Source organism: Salvelinus alpinus, chromosome 32 (assembly GCF_045679555.1).
Source record: "Salvelinus alpinus chromosome 32, SLU_Salpinus.1, whole genome shotgun sequence".
Taxonomy (NCBI): domain Eukaryota; kingdom Metazoa; phylum Chordata; class Actinopteri; order Salmoniformes; family Salmonidae; genus Salvelinus; species Salvelinus alpinus.
In genome coordinates, this window is record NC_092117.1 from 23111649 (window position 1) to 23132349 (window position 20701).

Consider the following 20701-nt stretch of genomic DNA (forward strand, 5'->3'; position numbering starts at 1 on the left):
GCAAAAAACAAGCAACCTATGCAACATCATGAGTAACCTAACTATAGTTAGTGAGATCAACCAATACATCATCATGAGTAGCATAGCTATAGTTAACTTGATCAACCAATGCATCATCATGGGTAGCCTAGCTATAGTTACGTAGCTATCTCAACCAATAGAGGCCAAGTCTTTGAGTGCATGCATCCTCCAAAGATGAAGAGGAACAGTTCATGGCTTGATCAGAGGAAGGTGGTCAGGGAGATGGTTGATGAAGTGTCTGGTGATGATCTTGTACAGGGCTACTCTGGGTACCAGCCTGTCATGTAGCCACTGGACCTCCTTCACAATGTATGGCATTCACTCGGGTGATGTCTTAGCATACCAGGGTGCCAGAATGCTCACCACACACAGTTCAGAGTAGTAGCTAGTCATCCTCATTATGAGCCCTCTACCTCAGCACTCCAATTCCTCTCCTCTCAAGCTTCAGGTGACTCTTCAATCTAGGTTTTCAAAAGATCAGGAACCAGCAGCCAGGTGAAACAAAAAAGCTGGTGCATTGTTCAGATGCATCCCTCGAACAAAAACAATAAGCCAAGCTGTCACGCCCTGACCTTAGTTATCTATGTTTTCTTTATTATTTTGGTTAGGTCAGGGTGTGACGAGGGTGGGTATGCTTGTTTTGAATTGTCAATGCGTTTTGTATGTCTAGGGGTGTTTGTAAGTCTTGGCATATGTATGTCTATGGTGGCCTGAATTGGATCCCAATCAGAGGCAGCTGTTTATCGTTGTCTCTGATTGGGGATCATATTTAGGTTGCCATTTTCCCTTTTGGTTTTGTGGGTCCTTATTCTATGTTTAGTTGCCTGTCTGCACTAGCCATATTAGCTTCAGGTTCGTTTTGTTATTTTGTTCAATTTGTTCAGTGTTCATTCTTTAAATAAAGAAGAATGTACGCCTATCACGCTGCGCCTTGGTCTCCTTCCTACGACGGCCGTGACACAAGCCAACAACAAAAAATGACCTGCCAGTCTATCTGCAAGTCTGTGGGTCAAAACCACCAGAAATATGCAATAAAACTCAAAGTTCAGAAACAAAACCGATGATACAAAAAAAACTGAATTAAAAACACTTAAACATAACAACATATGTACATATTTACAGGAGCTTTCCACTAAGGCTGCTTCTAGAGCACCATGGCAACTACAGTTCAAGGGTTCCCTCGACACAAAATCCACTCAAGAGCTTGTCAAGTTTCAAGCTATTTCGGAAACATATCTTCTCTTTAATTTGCTGAAAACTTTATCCAAATCCTCCCTAAGCCGACATAAGTGCAATCATACAAACTGACATGATCCTATAGACATCACTTATGGCAAGGGCAAGGACTGTAAGCAAACAATTTACAATCCAGCCACCAACAGAACCAGAGGGGGAATCAAATTGTTGTCGGAGCTTAACATTTAAGAAAGAAGGCGGGTGTGGATTAAGCCAAACAGACACAAAAGGATTTGGTTATCTGTAATCCCAACAAACAAACACTGGTGCAATACACACACACACACACACACACACACACACACACACACACACACACACACACACACACACACACACACACACACACACACACACACACACACACACACACACACACACACACACACACACACACACACACACACACACACACACACACACACACACACACACACACACACACTCTCTGACAAGGAAAGGTGGATCTCTATAGCCACCATAATGTCCTTGTAATTATGCAGGCAGGTTGGTGGCTGGGGAAATTCACAATGCTATATGAGTGAGTGTGGTTTCCCTACTCCTGAAATCATGTGAAGTCAATAGCATTCCCTGGGTCCCAGCTCACATGCAGCTCACTGAATACAAGTGGAATACGAAAGCAGGAAATACCACTGAGAAGTTAATGATGGATATCGGGCTTCTGAGTGAGAGAGAGATCAGCTTGACTGTGATTGGACTTCATTGTAATGCGAAGACTAGCTGTTCCCAGAGATATAGCTCTCGCTGTTCCATTACATGGGATTCACATGCCAGGCTGTTGCCATAAAAGACCCATAGAATCACGACTTAGAATCACATAAAAAATCACATAGAATCACATTTGAATCATATGGGCTTTCGGGTAATGTAAGTCCACAGAGTTATACATCTATAACCCACAGTATATATGTGGTCTTCCAGGACGCTAATGTAGTATAAAGAGTTAAGCCACAACAGAGCTTTCCATTAGCACAGTATTCTACAATGTGGAAATGAACTCATTGTAATACAGCAATTGTCTCTTAAAGAACATGGCATGTGGTTGGAGTCAGATCTCTGACTCTTCGCTGGCATGTTCAGCCCGGTTACAGATATGCACATTAACATGTTTATCACCAATTGTAATTAGTCTCATTCTTTGTTTAAAGCATTCAATAAATCTAAAATGATCTTAGGCTGCGCTGTAATGTGGTTAATTCATTTTCTCTCTTCACTGCGTCTCAGTGAATTACTGTAAGGGACATTGAACTTCCACAGAGAAGTGTTCATCATTCAGGCAACTGAGTTCTATGTGAGGAAATCATACCTGTAATGTTTTTCTCTGCCTGGACCTCTGGAGTTGTTGGTAGGGGTGGCGTTGCACTGGGCAAAGCTGGACTCCCAGACAGCTCCCTCATGTGGCTGGGAGGACCTCTTACAATACTGAAAAATCAACAAAGATGTAATTGTACTCATGTGCAGGTTATAACCTACAACTGCATTACACGGATCATATTGATTATACGGCACATATCGATTATACTGATCATATTGCATGTTTATGCATACAATACAATTAAGTTTTAACTATGCAGATAGCTAAAGCACACATTTTCAGTATGGAATGGTCATGTTCCTTTGGAGTCACATCTAAAGATGAATATTACTGGTATACATAACTCAGTATGCTCACACACCTTCGCCCTTTGAGCGCCACAGCGTGAGGTAGACCGTTGCATGACAAGAGAAGAATGATGACAGGAATTTCAACGGCCTTCCTGCTCCCTATCTATTCCACTCCTCCTTCTATTTTACTGTGTCAATGAGTGAGAACGGAAGAGGGTGTGAAAGAGCAGTAGAGCTATACATCTCAAGTGTAGCAGAGGAGTGCAGATAGTTGATAAAGGATTGGTGTAGAGGAGCAGAGTCAGTATAATTGGACACTATTCCCGGACAGACAGCAGATTAACCCAAGGAAGTTTCTGGTACCACAATCCATGATGGCATGTGCAGCCCTACACCAGGAACCATGCATTAATCCAAGATAAGATGATATTAAGTAATTTCTCAGATTTTACTGTTGTTGTCCAAAGCCTGGAGCGTGAGCATCATTTAATGGTAATTCCTCACACTGCGAGCAATAATGCATTACAGATAATAAAGCTGCAATAATGAATTCGCTGACACAATTGAAATATTACTAGTTCAAATATAAATGGTGCCAATATGGGTGTAAGAATCAGGGTTAAATAGATGCACTCATGCATCCTACCAGGTTAACTTGTTGGCAAGCTCATTTAACAGTACATGCAGACAGGACTTTAAGAATTACAGAGAAGGCTATTGGAGTTGTTTCAACCGAGAACTGGATGAGTCCTTAATGTTAAGACTACATATGCCTCTGAACCATATTTTAACCCACTAGAGTCTAATACAAATCCGTCAGTTTAAACTAATGATATCAGTCCACCACATCTGCCGATGTCGTGCTTCTGCATCTGCGGTGAAAGGTGGCAGTGCTAGAGCTGTCTTTGTCAGGTCGTGAGACATCCCGAAAATCCGTCTTCTCACAAAAACGTCTGTAGCGTCCAAATTATTATGACCCCTCTATGGAAAGACGCCCACAAGCCTCACAAGACTCGTCTGAAGGCCCCCTGGTACCAGTTAAACACATTTATGGAAGTATATATGGAGATAGTTTAGTGCCAAAAATAAGCAGTTAAATACGTGTCAACACTTAAAAATAAAAAATCCAGATCTTTCATATATCAGATATAGGATGGACACTTAAGAACAAACTTCCTTTAGCTTTTTGGGGGCCATTATCTGTTTTTTCCATGTAGTGAATCTGTTATTCAATGTGTTTCTATGGGCTAATAGCAGTAAGCCCAAATCCAGTGTTTCAAATTCCAAATCAAATAACTAAACGATCCTTGGTATGACCTTCTTAAAACAATTCCATACGTTAGCTTAGTAGAACCCCCACACCCGGCTTAGACAGGGCATAGGGGTTTTTAAAATCTCCAGTGTGCACATTGGCATGATCAACATGAGAGACCTGTAACATGTAGGTCTACTAAAGTCACTATTAAAGAGAGCACTTGAAGTTTCTTGACTTCAAGGACCCTTTCAAAACAGTTTCTGAACAGCAAGAAAGTGACCTTCAAGAATTTCCTGCAGATCTTCTATGGCTTTCTCATTCTTTTTACATTACATCTATGGTTCCTAATACTGTGCCCTCTTCCTGTCTACTGTACCCTCTTCCTGTCCATCCATGGTGCCTAATACTGTGCCCTCTTCCTGTCTACCCCCTTCCTGTCCATCTATGGTGCCTAATACTGTGCCCTCTTCCTGTCTACCCTCTTCCTGTCCACTGCTGCCAAGGCTGACTTTGTCCTTTTGATAGTGAAACCGCATCAGTCCTGACTAAGTGAAGCAGGATAGTGAGCTTATTAGCTAGACTCTTGCTGTCTGTTCCTCGTCCTGAGCTGATCTTACTTTTGTATACTTGGACCTTGGACTCATATGGATCCTTGACTTCTACCTGGTAACTAATCAATGCTGATACATTCATCGCAGCATTAACAAGGAGGTATGGCTTTCAAATACACAACATTAAATTCATGCAGCCAGATTGAAAAAGTTACTATAATTCAAATGTGATTTTGGATTAATCATGTCAAATTAGTGTTTTGTTGTACAGTTTATGCAATATTTATTTTCAAGTTGGTGCTAATAAAGTGTTATATCATTTCAATTACTGACAGAAATCTAGAGACTAGATAGGGAGAAAAGAAATGAGGATGCATGAGAAAATGTGACACACTCTCACACAATGGGACTATGATATTTCTTATTTCAAGTACAAGACAGCAAAATAGAAAGAGCTTCGGGGTATTACAACTACACAAGGAAGAGTTGCAGAATGTCTGCTTCGGAAAAGAGAGAGAAACTCATGGTTTTAAAGATTTTAAAAGAGATCCAGACATGGCAGCAGACACACTTCACCTCCCCAGTAATCCACCAAAACAGGACTTCCAGACTTCCACCAGCCATCCACAACAACACTGCACCTCTTTTTAAGCTGCCACTCTGTCGCCCTGCCACTCATCACTCAGCTTCCTGTATCCTGCTCTGTCATCAGGTGCTTGCGGGCTGAAACGTCTTGACACACTCCACCATGTAGATGTTAAGCAAATCGCTAATTCATATTTAGCCTGGCAGAGAACATTAATTAATTATTCCCAGATGTGAAAAAAATATGTAAAGTTAGCTGTTGCACAGGGGTACGGAATGTGCCGTAAACTTTACTAAGAGGGTGGAATAAATCACACTGGAGAAGGATCAATTAACACTGGATGGATGGCATTACTAATTAACTCCTGATGATGCAGAATTGAATAATGTCTATATGTGTGATGTAACTGAAGCAAAGTCTAGGGTCATAAGGTTAAAGTTAATTTGTTATGCATCCTGACTGAAAACCCGCAAATAGAGTACAGGATACTCACAACAAATATACTGTTAATTAGGACAGTCTATACACAAGCCTGCTCACCCAATACCAATATGCTTTTCTCTACAACTAATCCAGTGGATAAAATAGGCAGCAGATGTGTGCTGCAGTCAGTCCAGTAGCTTTGCTTCTTTTAAGAACCAATCAGAGGCTTTGCTCCTTTTAAGAACCAATCAGAATCTTTGCACAGAGCCAAATACCACAACACTGCTTCATGAAATCAACCCAGGTATTCATCTCAATAAGAGAGGGGTTATGCAACACGTAATATATGTTGCGAGGCCTGCGTGTTGATGCCGCGGCTGTGGCTGTTATGGCACAGCGGGGAGCGTGGTAGTGTAATGGATGTTTTAATCTAGGAGAGATAGGGCCGCCATCCGCCTGCGGGTTTCATCTGCACACCACCCAGAGCAGAACCAGCATTTAGGACTTGTTTTGTGCGAAGATGTCGTCAGGACCATTTATTTTCTTCCCCTAGCAGAATGCTGTAGCCTGAGGGGTGAGCCATCATGAAGCGAGGGATGAGCCATCACGAAGCGAGGGATGAGCCATCACGAAGCGAGGGGTGAGCCATCACGAAGCGAGGGGTGAGCCATCATGAAGCGAGTGGTGAGCCATCATGAAGCGAGGGGTGAGCCATCATGAAGCATAGCACCTCCACAGAGTGCTGCTGCAGGTAGGAAGAAAAGGGCAGCTTTGGTCACAATTGATTTAAAAACAGACTGCGAGACGCTAGAGCAATTGTATCATTTGACAATGAGTAGGGGGTTAAAGGGAGTAGAGGTGTGTGTGTGTGTGTGTGTGTGATACTATCACTGACTCCACCACCCCACCCCCCAGCGCAGGCAGCCATTTTTGAAATCCTGGTAACCGATAGCTTGCAGATAAAAATCTATATCAATATATGTGTGGGTAGGCACAAAAGAAACAAATAGCCCGCATTAGCATAAGTTCCCAATAGACTCCAGAGGAAATAAAACAGTCTAGAAAGATGCATTGTCAACAGAACAGACATGTTCTGTTATTAAAGGCCCAGTGCAGTCAAAAATGTGATTTCCTGTGTTTTATGTATATATACACATTTCCACACTATGAGGTTGGAATAATACTGCAAAATTGTGAAAATTATGATAATGCCCTTTTAGTGTAGGAGCTGTTTGAAAAGGCCGACTGAAATTTCAGCCTGCTTTGGTGGGATGGAGTTTTGGCCTGTCTTGTGACATCACCAGGCGGTAAATTAGTTAATAGACCAATAAGAAAGAGAATACCAAACCTCTCTGCCAATAAAAGCAAGCTTTCAGTTTCCCCCTCCCCAGTCAGACCAATCCCAGACAGTCCTAGCAAAATTATTGCTTGAGAAATTGCTCTTTGTTAATAAGCTATTATTGTGTCTTTTTGACCATTTTAATGGCAAACAATCACAGTAAGGTACTTCATACTGATATTTAGATAAAAACGGCTGCATTGAACCTTTAAAACAAATGACAATAGTATCGAGTTTAATCCAAAATCAACATAGTAATACCAGGATTCTGTAACAAGATACAGTACTTCATATGTGTACTACAGTCCTGCAAGGGTCAGATTTTTTCGGAGCCACACCAACCCCATGTGCGCCACATCAACCACACCCACCCCATGTGCGCTACATCAATTCCGAGCCCCACCCGATACTCGACATCAGGACAGACCCACCGCTTGGAATTGTTCCGAGAGCCGAACCGTTACATGTCATATTACATAAATGTATTTAATTGTTTTTATGACTCCAGAGTAGTACACTTGATTTGTAATTATTATTGTTAGTCTATTATTACTATTCCCCTTACCTGTATATATATTTTTTTTTTTTATTGATTTATTTTACCTTTATTTAACTATGCAAGTCAGTTAAGAACAAATTCTTCTTTACAAAGACGGACCTACCCCGGCCAAACCCTGACGACGCTGGGCCAATTGTGCGCCGCCCTATGGGACTCCCAATCACGGCCAGATGTGATGCAGCCTGGATTTGAACCAGGGACTGCAGTGACGCCTCTTGCACTGAGATGGAGTGCCTTTGAACGCTGCGCCACCTGGTAGCCAGAAATATTAATTGTACGAATACATTTTTCTGCATGTCTATTCAAAATGTTGATAAAAGGAAACTATGCCATTAATTAAGAACAGTATTTTCTAAATGTGATGCGTCACTGAAATCGCTTTGAGAAAAATTGCCTTTTAATTGGCCTTCTTACCTAATGAAAGCCTATAGCCAACATAAAAAAAACAATACCTTTCAATTAAAACTATTTCCAGAATTGAATATAGGCTGCAAAAACTAGGCTACATTTATTTAGTAGACTACTCAAACTTTTACGAGCCGCACCGGTTTACACTTTACATGGCCTGCGTATGGTCTAATGAACGAAAGTCTGAATTAATGTAATAATTAACTGATAATTAACTGCATTATCAAAAACAAATAGACTTCCGTGCTTGCAGGCTGTGTAACCATCTACCACGTTGTTGTCCTTTGAAACTGGGGATTTCACTCACGGAGCACCTTTTTGACAGTGATAGTGTAGACTATTCCCTTATCATAACCTTTATTTTACTTATTTTACTTATATAGTACTTATATAGTACTATATAGTATTACTTATACTTACTTATATAGTATTTTATTCAGATCCCCAAGCAGCAGCTACTCTTCCTGGGGTCCACACAAACATAAAACATGACATAATACAGAACATCAATAGACAAGAACAGGTCAAGGACTGAACTTCGGTGCCTCCGCACATTGACTCTGTACCTGTACCCCTGTATATCGTCTGGCTATTGTTATTTTACTGCTGCTGTTTATCTACTTGTTCCTTTTATTTCATATTCTTATTCGTATTTTTTTAAACTGCATTGTTGGTTAGGGGCCTGTAAGTAAGCATTTCACTGTAAGGTCTACTGTCACGCCCTGGCCATAGAGAGCCTTTTTATTCTCTATTTTGGTTAGGTCGGGGTGTGACTAGGGTGGGTAATCTATTTTTTTTATTTCTATGTTGGCCTGGTATGGTTCCCAATCAGAGGCAGCTGTTTATCGTGGTCTCTGATTGGGGATCATATTTAGGCAGTCATTTCCCCACTGTGTTTTGTGGGATCTTGTTTTTGTGTAGTTGACTGTGAGCACTCATAGCTTCACTTGTAGTTTGCTCTTTATTGTTTTGTGCGTTTCACTTCAATAAATATGTGGAACCCATATCACGCTGCGCTTTGGTCCGAATGTTCTTACGACGATCGTGACATCTACACCTGTTGTATGCGGCGCATGTGACAAATACAATTTGATTTCATTTGATTTCATTTTGAACTTCACAAATTTAATAACAGAAAAAAGGTCCTACTGACAGTTAAACCCATTGCTGACAATTACCCATACATCAGTACATATACATGTGCCTAAGAGTTCATTAGGTCAGATGAGGTGAGGCATTATGCTGTAAAGTGTTGTTTTATTTGTTTTTAAAGCAACTTACAATTTACAGTCTAAGGTGACAACAAGAAGTTTAGTCTCTACACTTGACATGTTTTACAATAGAGAAGCTTCCATTAAATAACAGCCTCTGTTCTATTGGATAGATAGCCATGATATGGCAGAGGACGTAAACCCATAACACATATGTTTTGTCAATAACAGATTATGGTCAATAATATCAAGGGCTGCACTGAAGTCGAACAATACAGCTCCCACAATCTTCTTATTATCAATTTCTTTCAGCCAATAATCAATAATTTGTGTCAATGCAGTACATGTTGAGTGCCCTTCTCTATAAGCATGCTGAAAGTACTGTATGTTGTTAGTTTATTTACAGAGAAATAGCATTGTATCCGGTCAAACACCATTTTCTCCAAAAGTTTGCTAAGAGCCGTCAGTAAGCTGATTGGTCGGCTGTTAGAACAAGTAAAGGGTAGCGGAATGACTTTAGCTTCACTCCAGGTCTGAGGACAATCACTTTTCTCCAGGCTCAGATGAAAGATATGACAAACAGGAGTGGCAATATAGTCTGCTACCATCCTCAGTAGCTTTCCATCTAAGTTGTCAATATGAGGTGGTTTCTCATTATTGATGAACAACAATTTCCCCACCCTTCCCACACTTACTTTACATAATTCAAAATTGCAATGTTTTTCTTTCTTTATTAGGTATTTTATTCATGATTATCATGGCTCACAGATTACTGTTGGCATTTAATTTCTAAATTTGTCTACTTTGCCAATGAAATAGTCATTAAAATAATTGCCAATATCAACCGTTTTTTAAAAATGAATGAGCCTTCTGATTCAATGAAATATGGAGATGAATTAGTCTTTCTGCCCATAATTTCATTTAAAGTATTCCAAAGCTTTTTTTCAATCATACTTTATATTATATAAATATATATATATATATATATATACATTTTGAGAGAGATCGGTGTGTTCCCCCCCCCCACTATGTAATCATGGCATGCGTTTGTTCAATGACAGACATGTATTTGTTTAAAATCTTTCACGTGATGGTTTCATTTCAGAGAGACAAATAATCATGTTTTTTTTGCTAAATGTTATATATCTGCCTCCCTCTCAGATAAATAAGTAGTATTGCTGTTTTACACAGTCAAATGTTTTTTATTTTTTTAATTCACCTTTATTTAACCAGATAGGCCAGTTGAGAACAAGTTCTCATTTACAACTGCGACCTGGCCAAGATTAAGCAAAGCAGTGCGACAAAAACAACACAGAGTTACACATGGGATAAACAAACGTACAGTCAATAACACAATATAAAAATGTGTATACAGTGTGTGCAAATGATGTAAGGAGGTAAGGCAATAAATCGGCCAATAGTGGCGAAGTAATTACACTTTAGCAATTTACACTGGAGTGATATATGTGCAGATGAGGATGTGCAAGTAGAAATACTGGTGTGAAAAAGAGCAGAAAACAAAAACAAATATGGGGATGAGGTAGGTAGTTGGTTGGATGGACTATTTACAGATGGGCTATGTACAGCTGCAGCGATCGGTAAGCTGCTCAGATAGCTGATGCTTAAAGTTAGTGAGGGAGATATAAGTCTCCAACATCAGTGATTTTTGCAATTCGTTTCAGTCATTGGCAGCAGAGAACTGGAAGGAAAGGCGGCCAAATTAGGTGTTGGCTTTTGGGAGGACTTGTGAAATATACCTGCTGGAGCACGTGCTACGTGTGGGTGTTGCTTTGGTGACCAGTGAGCTGAGATAAGGCGGAGCTTTACCTAGCAAAGACTTATAGACGAATATGTAGCAAGGACCAGCCAACGAGAGCATACAGGTCGCAGTGGTGGGTAGTATATGGTGCTTTGGTGACAAAACGGATGGCACTGTGATAGACTGCATCCACTTTGCTGAGTAGAGTGTTGGAGGCTATTTTGTAAATGACATTGCCAAAGTCAAGGATCGGTAATTAAAAACACAAAAAATGTATGTACAAATGATGTTCAATATAAAAAATCATTAAAAAATCAATACAACAATATGAGATCTGTATGTAAAACGTTTATATTTGACATTTTAGTAATTTAGCAGATGCTCTTATCCAGAGCGACTTACAGTAAGTGCATTCATCTTAAGATAGCTAGGTGAGACAACAACATATCATAGTCAAATATACAGTACACAAACATTCCATTCCAGCTAAGCAATGGATATACTGTATAGCGTTTTGCTAAAAAACAAATCTAAAATCTATGAATACAATTTCTGAAAACAGTAACATTTTACACACACATGAAGATACCCATAAGCATAGCTATGGGAAGATGTTTTGGGGGTGGGGGCGCGCGCATTTTATTTGTTTTGTCCGTGCTACAGATGGCTGTCTTGACTAGTAGGCCCAGTGCACAACTTTTTGTGGAAATAAATGAATCAATATTATAATGTTTTTATTATTCAGGGGGTTCTGCAGTACCCACAACACCACTATGCACATAAGCAATCATTTCTGATGAAAAAACACAAACGTGAAAAATTGGTGGATATAGTGTTTTGGAAATAAACTCTTCATATATCAATATGGGCTATCTTTAGCCCTTTTCTGGGTAGTTTCCCAGAGATAATAATATTGAATAAAGCAAGAAAAGTGAGTGTGTGTGTGCGTGTGTGTGATGCAGGGCTGGAGCTAGTCCCTCACCCCTTCCAGGCTTTTGGGTGGGTGGGTGGACAATGAGCCTGTTGTAGCGGATGTAAGCAATGTCCCCACGCTCTCTGGCAGCCTTCATGACTGGGATCAGTTATTTTCGCCTCTGGCGCACAGCTTCAGAGAAGACCTCATTGAGGAAGATGTTGGTTCCTCTCAGGTTCTTGGCTCTCTCCAGAATAGCCACCTTGTTCTGGAACCTCAGGAACTTTACCACTAATGACCTGGGTCTGTCACCTGGGCTGCTCGACCAACGTTAGCCATTTTTGCATGAGCTAGGCTATCCAGAGAACGTAAACTTTGCAATGTGTCGTATTCTCACTTGGGGAATGGGAACATGGATGCATGGACAAATTATAAAATTTTAGCACCACACAAATAAGGGACAGTTCCGGGCTCCACACACTCTCAATGCGTGTGTGTTCTGACAGCCTTATGTCTGCCTCACAGAATGAAATTCACAACACAATGCAAACCAACAAGCTCCTGGGTTATTTAGAAGAGTATTATCTGGATTTAAATTGTTTCCAACTTACAATGTAATTGTTCTGAACCGCGAGCCGACCCACGGGTGGAAAGAATGTTCACAATCTACCCGGCAGCTGATTCTATTGCTGCTCACCCGCGAGGAACCGTGGGTATCCGACCCAATGCAGGACTCTAATGTGTGCTGGCTACATTGGTGCAATGACTCGTATCACATTAAAACAATGACTTTATAACTAGCTGCAGTGGTGTGTGTTACCCTCACATCCCTATCCCTCTCTGGTGCACAGGCACTAACTTTGACTGACATCCAAATGAACGCGGTGTTTGCCATGCAAACAGCTCTGATAGGCTGTGTCTGAGATAGATCTGTCGTCAGAGCATATGATGAATACAACAATAACCAGCCCGGGGTCCCGAATGACTGAGCAGTGTTCTCTCAAAGACTTCTGTGCTAACAGTGTTAACTCTAAACAGTTCGGTTTGGGTGGATGGGGGTGGCATAGGACAGGCAGTTGTTTATCATGCCAATCTCCAATGTAGACTGATTGCTGCTGCACCCATGAGTGAACAACATATCTCCAACAGCTCTGCATGACAAAGACATTATGCATAAATGGGAAAGGGAAAGGGGGATACCTGAATGCACTCAACTGAAATGTGTCTTCCGCATTTAACCCAACTCCTCTGAATCAGAGAGGTGTGGGGGGCTGCCATAATCGACATCCATGTCTTTGGAACAGTGGAATGGTTATGAGATGTAAGCCAACAGCATGATCAGTCACCCTAGATACATGTCTTTAGAGTGAAGGATGCAGAGGAAGGGGACAATCCACCCAGTATACTCACATTCTGCAGCTGCAGGCCCGTGTTAGGCCTCAGGCTGGGTTTGGACTCCAGGGCAGAGGCATTGGCGCTGTAGTTCTTCAGGCTGCGACTCTCTTTCAAGTGGGCCTGGAGTTTTTCCCTGCGTCTCCTGAGGGGGAGTACATGTCCATGGCATGTTAACTAAACCCCAGCATTGCCTTGACCTTTAACCCCACTCTGTACCTATCTACCCCTAGTTGTTGTAGTGAGGAAGTGTATACTGAGGGGCTCTGATGGAGCTGATATGTTCATGTGCTCTAACTCCATTTTAGATGAATTCCAAATGGCTCTAGATCATGGTTTGATCCGATTATCTTGTTGTCAGACTGCTCACTCACTCACATCGTTATATTACAGACCCTATGAAATTACAATGAATTTATCACAGGGCTGTCTGTTCCTTAAACCCTGAATGACAGTTTGCCATCACAGCTTGGATGTTTGACCCAGCATTCTGGATGATTATAGACAGGTCCTTTCAGGCGTTAACAGAATGTACAACATGCGTACACAATTAATGTGTGTAGGGCCTATACCGATACAATAAAACAAACTGCCAAGAGCTATCCTAATGCAAAAAAGTATGGAAATGTATTAAATGGAAATAAAATAAAAATGTTACTTCATATTTATTATTTCTAGCACCACCTCAACATCAACATATGTGAAAATGCTGCATTTCTAGGTTTTGTAGTAAAAAAGATAGAGGAAGATCAGTGTTTCCAAGACATCATCAACCACTTAGTAGACCATTAGTAGGCAATTCCTTCTCATAATTGGTTAATATCACAATGCACACTGATGATGTCATTTGAAACACTTATCTTTTTTTCCACAAAACATAGAAACACGCCATTTTCACATACAGTGTATGTTGATGTTGGAGTGGTGCTGGAGATGATAAATATGAAGTTAAACATAACGTTATTTGGAGGGATACAACTGTGAATCCGTATTCTTATAGTAGGCTAGAGGTGTAGGATCTTCATTTTACCAGTTTCTCACAGCAGGAAAATAATTCTGCAGCAAAAGGAAGTGTGAATTATTGTGTGGATTATAATTAATGATTGCTACATTTTTTGTTAGACATTTTTAGGTGGAAATTACAAACTTTTGAAGAATTTTTAAGCCTTGAATGCACTCGAAGTTAGACATTTCCTGCAACAACAGGGTGATAAAATGAAGATCCTTCACCTGTATTTGACACGGAGTGTCAACTGAAACTAGATCAATAGCCAATTGCCTGTGGTGTGTTCTATTGGTTTAGGTGTAGGAACTGAACTGAGATCAGATCCTCTGGGTGATCATGTCCACTCACTTGTTCCGACAGTAGAGAGCCATACAGAGCGTGCCTAGAACACTTATCCCCACGGCGATGCAGGTGATTGACAGCACTTGTCTCTTGTACACCTCCTTGCTCTCTGTTGAAATGAAGAGAAGCGGAAGAGCTGACATTGACGGAGGAACAAAGAGCAAAAATAGGAAAATCCAAGGACTGGGAGAGAAGTTAGTGTCCACAGAGACAATCCCATAACCAGTGTTAAACAGAGAAATCTCCAAGGAGATGACCACAGAAAATAAAACATTGCTCTTAACTCACTGTAATAATAATGTTCATGTCTAATTTTCACATGCCATTTGTAAAACCAAACAACCCCCCAGTTAGTCTTAACAACACTGTCATATCATCAGCCCCATTGGATTCAAAGCCTTGTCATAGATGCTAGTTGTAATGCAGCCGTGTCTGAAAACAGAAGATAAGAGTTATAGTTGTAATGGTCACCATTAAGGGTGACAAATGGCAGCTGTCTCTTTTCATATGAAAAAGTAAATCATAGTTGCCTTCAAAGGAATTAATAGGCAATCAATCAGATTATATTTGGTACAGCAGACCTTGAGGAGAACCACCACACAAATCCCCACAAAATAGGGTAAAATTGTATCCATGCAACAGACAAATGGTTAAATCATTTTGACCAATATGGTGTACATGGGTTGAAGGATAAAACAGTTTGATATCCACATGTCTAACATGCTTATGAGGCAAGGCAATGAGGAATATTGTACATACATGTATTGCAATTTCTATTTAAAATCAGTATTTATGGAAGTGTTGGTCCCATCTTCTAAAATGTTCCTACCCAGGTAGCCCTATAGTGTTGTGCTGTCTGGGCCAAGAAGAACAGGAGAGCCCCAGGCTTTTGTAGCCAACTGTAGAACACACCAAACATGGCCCAGTAATACATTCATTTACTTTATCTTATCAAAATCAATATTGAAGCCGAAACACTTGAGAGCTGGGCTAATTAACCTCCCTCCCTCCCACCAGTAGTTTCAAGGGGCAGTATTTCTGTTTTGATGTATCTAATCAGCCTGAGTCATCACATAACCTTGTTTACTGTAATTATGAGAAGAGAGGAACCTTGTGGGAGACGTAGGAAAGTGGCACTTGCAATCCCATGACAGCTAACCCTGCATGTCACTCCCAGTGACGCCTCACATGCTACAAAACAACCTCACTGTTAATAGAATACCACAGTATGATTCATAATACCCATAAAACCTAGCGTTCAAACAAGGAAATGGTTCCAATCGTTTGTCCACCATTCATTATTCCCATAGGGGATTTTAGAAACGCTTAGAATAAGGGCTGTGTTTCGTGTAGGCTTACCCTGGCTTGACGTTTTGATAACCGTGTAAATATCTCTAGGACAAGGTGTCTTTATCAATATATTCACCAGTATTTATCTCCCCAAAATGAAATGCTAATTAGCTGATAATGTGGCTATCATAAATAACTACAAATGCCATGATGATATGGACGAGACTGCCGAATCGAGGCAAAGGTAAGAATCTCTGGATTAACTATCTAATGTCAGCAAAATGTAGCAATTAATAAAATGTCAAAATGTCTTTAAATGGACAATTCTGTGAACTTTCTTGTGCAAGTTTTAAATTGACACAATACGTGTAAGCAAAGGTGTCAGCTAGAGATGATGTCTACTTTGATGCAAATTTATTTTAGTATTATTTTAGTCCATACAGCTGAATCTTCTGTGCCCACAACCTCCCTGCAGAGTACCATGATGATACACTAATGGGAAAAGGTTTTACTCTGTTCCTCTGATGCACGTCATAAATGCTGTATACAAGCCCCGTTTGGAGGTAATTAACAATGTGTTGTCAAGGTCAAGGGCGGCCTACAGTACATGAAGTTGTAGCCACAGTAAACGAACCCCTGTGCTCTGGTTCACTGATTCAGAATCCGCTCTGGTTCTGAATAAATCATATGACCTAAATTACAAATATGATGTGTATTTGTAAGGGTACAAGGTCGTATTTGTTTTCTTTCCAATTGAAATAACAAATTAGTCATGTGGTTTAACAGGACAATTGTAGAACCATGCAGTAATGATTACATTACGTAAGAGTGACAAGAAGTACATGTGATATAGTCACCTTCCTAATAATGAGTTGCACCCCCTCCTGCCCTCAGAACAGCCTCAATTCGTCAGGGCATGGACTCTGCAAGGTGTCGAAAGCATTCCACGGGGATGCTGGCCCTTGTTGACTCCAATGCTTCCCACAGTTGTGTCAAGTTGGCTAGATGTTCTTTGGGTGGTGGACGATCCTTGATACACACTGGAAACTAGGGGTGTGCCGACATGGCCATACTCGTATTTATAATCGGACCAGTTAATTGACAGTTGATAGTCGGATTGGGTGATACTTGTGATCGGAAAAAACTGAAGTGTTTTAATATGCCTAAATGGATGTTGGCAAAATAACTCTGCACGTTCACACTGCATAAAAGTTGCAGATTAGGACCAGTGCGCGGAGGAGTGCTTGTGTATGTGTCAGTGTCTTTGTCCTCAACTTGCAGTGGGCAGCTAAGTTTGCTGTCGCTCAGTCAGAATGCGCATTAGCGTTTCATATTTTTTCCCTACACTCGCCCCACTTGTTAGATATTATGCACATTGATAGTTTGATAGCAAACGTTCTCATCATGTGATTTATCATAGTAGCGTGCAGCAGCATTCTAAATGATCAGACCAATAACGTGAGGAAAAGTGATTGGACAAAATTATAAAGTGAGTCAACAGAGAAATACAGCTTCCCTCTATCCAATTAGAGCAGCAGGATCAACGTACAGCCCGCTCTTTACAGATTGGCAAACTAGCCAGTTGAGTTATTTAGACTACACACATGAGTGACTCAAAGACAGGACAGTATGGCCTAGAAACTCTGTGACTGACTGACATGAGATAGAGGGTTGCTGGCATCCAAAAAAAAGAAAAAAATTCTGATTACGGATAATTGCAAAAAATTATCGGTTCGTAATCGCCCATATCCGTAATAATAGTTGTTTTATCCGACTACTTGGCACACCCCAAATGGAAACTGTTGTGTGAAAAACCCAGCAGCTTTGCAGTTCTTGACACACTCAAACCGGTGCAACTGGAACCTACAACAATACCCAGTACAAAGGCACTTAAATATTTTGTCTTGCCCGTTCACCCTCTGACTGGCACAATCCATGTCTCAATTGTCTCAAGGATTAAGCATCCTTCTTTAACCTGCCTCTTCCCCTTCATCTACACTGATTGAAGTGGATTTAACCAGTGACATCAATAAGGGATCACAGCTTTCACCTGATCAGTCTATGTCATGGAAAGAGCAGGTGTTCCTAATGATTTATACACTCAGTGTATATATACGTAAAAGTGTGTGGACAACTGCTCTTCGAAAATCTCATTCCAAAATCATGGGCATTTATATGGAGTTGGTCTCCCCTTTGCTGCAACAACAGCCTCCATTCATCTGGGAAGGCTTTCCACTCGAAGTTGGAACATTGCTGTGGGGACTTCCTTCCATTCAGCCACAAGAGCATTAGTGAGGTCCGGCACTGATGTTGGCCGATTAGGCCTGGCTCACATTCGGCATTCAAATTCATCCCAAAGGTGTTCGATGGGGTTGAGGTCAGGGCTCTGTGCAGGCCAGTCAAGTTCTTCTACACCAATATCGACAAACCATTTCTGTATGGACCTCACTTTGTGCATGGGGGCAATGTCATGCTGAAACAGGAAAGGGCCTTCCCCAAACTGCTGCCACAAAGTTGGAAGCACAGAATCGTCTAGAAAGCCATTGTGTGTTGTAGCGTTAAGATTTCCCTTCACTGGAACTAAGGAGCCTGAACTATGGAAAAAATCATTATTCCTCCTCCACCAAACTTTACAATTGGCACTATGCATTGGAGTAGGTAGTATTCTCCTGGCATCCTCCAAACCCAGATTTGTCCGTCGGACTGCCAGATGGAGAAGCGTGATTCATCACGCCAGAAAACGCATTTCCCCTGCTCTAGAGTACAATGGAGGCGAGCTTTACACCGCTAGCATGTGGTAGGGTGCATCCTGAAAACTCTGATTCTGTTATACGATACATAACATTATTATAATATGAAGATTTGACCTTTCCTCTGTAGTTGATATCATATGTGATTAGGACATTTCAGGTACCCATACTTTCTGCTGAAACTAATCACAAAGCCTAAACCCTTTAATCACATAGCTTAGGCCTATATGTTTGGAAATAAATCAATATGAGAGAAACACATTACAACATTGATATTATAAACCATTATTCTACTAATAAGATGCAACTATGCTGGAATAAATATGTAGCTAACAACTATACATGCTTCCTTAAGTAGGGGCATGAATATGAACGGTAGTATTTGTATCTGTGTCAATTCTCTCCGCTGTGTCTGACACCCTTCCCTATGACTGTGAAACAGTGATGTGTTTCACACATGGAAATAAGAGAGAAACCCAAAACAGTTTAATCACAGAGCCCCTGCTGTTCCTAGTTTCATTTGACAGACAGCAACCTTCTCCCCCTTGCCATTAAAGGACTTGAGACAACAGGAAGAACAGAAAAGCTAACACATGCCTACATGTGTAAGCACTCCATTGTTTCTTTGACCTGGGTGCATGAACAGAACTGTCCAGAAGTCATTGCTATTTACTGTATGTTTTCCACTCAGTGAAGCCTCTTGTGGTCATTACGTGTCAGTTAAACAGGGATGGGGACTTTGGCTTTTGATGGCATCAACTCCTCCTTCTTGTAGATAACTTTCTTTAACTGGATAATGACAGAGGAGACTGACATTTCACTCTCACTCCAGGAGTCACATCAAAGAATCTAACCCCACTCAATACGCACACACGCACACACGCACAGAGTCTCTTTGCGGAGAGCATTTGACTTGCAAGTGCAGTGTGAATGATTGTAATCAAAGTTACAATAGCAGAGCTGTAGGAGCCAGGATATCTCTCCTTGTCCCCTGTGTCCATTTTGAACCTGTGCCTCAGAGGGCAACATGACATTTCCTTCACAGGTATCATTTTGAGCCCCATACACATGGCAGGGATCAAGCAAACAAAGAAACCAAGCAAACAGAGTAAAAGGCACAATGAAGCAATCTGTGACTTCTTCACTCCTTGTCACTGTCAGTTGGAATCCGTGGCGCACAGTGGACGTAGGTAGCAGTCTGCTGTGGGAATGGCCTCCATTGGCATGTAAATTATTTTTATTGCCCAACAAAATCAAAGATTATTACATTCCCCACCGACTAAGGGCCTGGAGTAGCATACCTCCTTTACCTGTATGTAAGATATCTTCCTCTCTCTCCTCCTTCTACTCCCACTACCCATCTCATTCTGTTTCTCTGCATTACTTTGTTTCTGTCCCATCATCTGGATCTTTCCTCATTCTAGCTTCTCTCTCTCTCTCAATTCTATTCAAAAGGCTTTATTGGCATGGGAAACATAAGTTTACATTGCCAAAGCAAGTGGAATAGATCATAAACAAAAGTGAAATAAACAATAAAAAACCAACAGTAAACAAACAAATAGAGACATTTAAAATCTCTCTCCTCTCTCTCGCTCTCTCTCAGTCTCTCTCTCTCTCTCGCTGCAATCTCTCCATCCCCCTCAGTCTCTCTGGCTCTTCCAGTAAAATACTGTTTGTGGTGTCTTCCCTTGTGACCCACTACAAATGGTTGATTTCACAGGGTTTACCCAGGGGAATTAGAGAGCTGGCTGATGGTCCTGCCTCAGGTGAACTGCATAACATTGAAGTGGACTAAATTAGAGACGAAAATTCTAACGAAGCTATACCAGATTAGAACATTTTGTTCTTTGCTGATTAACACTGGTCGGTGATCCTTATTGAACAAGGACACCACATATGAGACAATTAGCACAATGAGCTAAAAACACTTTCTTTAATGCAGTCACAATTTTTCACATTCTGTTACGTTATAGCCTTATTCTAAAATGGATTAAATCAATTTCTCTTCATCAATCTACACACAATACCCCATCA

At 40.9% G+C, this 20701-nt stretch overlaps 1 protein-coding gene across 2 annotated transcripts in view; it reads right to left on the reverse strand.

Moving 5' to 3' along the window:
• LOC139562391 (pro-neuregulin-3, membrane-bound isoform) overlaps window positions 1–20701 on the reverse strand; it is a 421017-nt gene that overhangs the window by 14363 nt on the left and 385953 nt on the right. For both annotated transcript variants that reach the window (XM_071380085.1, XM_071380084.1), the window contains exons 5-7: window positions 14634–14736; window positions 13298–13424; window positions 2585–2700 (exon numbers count right to left, since the gene is read on the reverse strand). In XM_071380085.1, the coding sequence (XP_071236186.1) occupies window positions 2585–2700; window positions 13298–13424; window positions 14634–14736 (346 nt within the window). The remainder of the gene's footprint in view (window positions 1–2584; window positions 2701–13297; window positions 13425–14633; window positions 14737–20701) is intronic.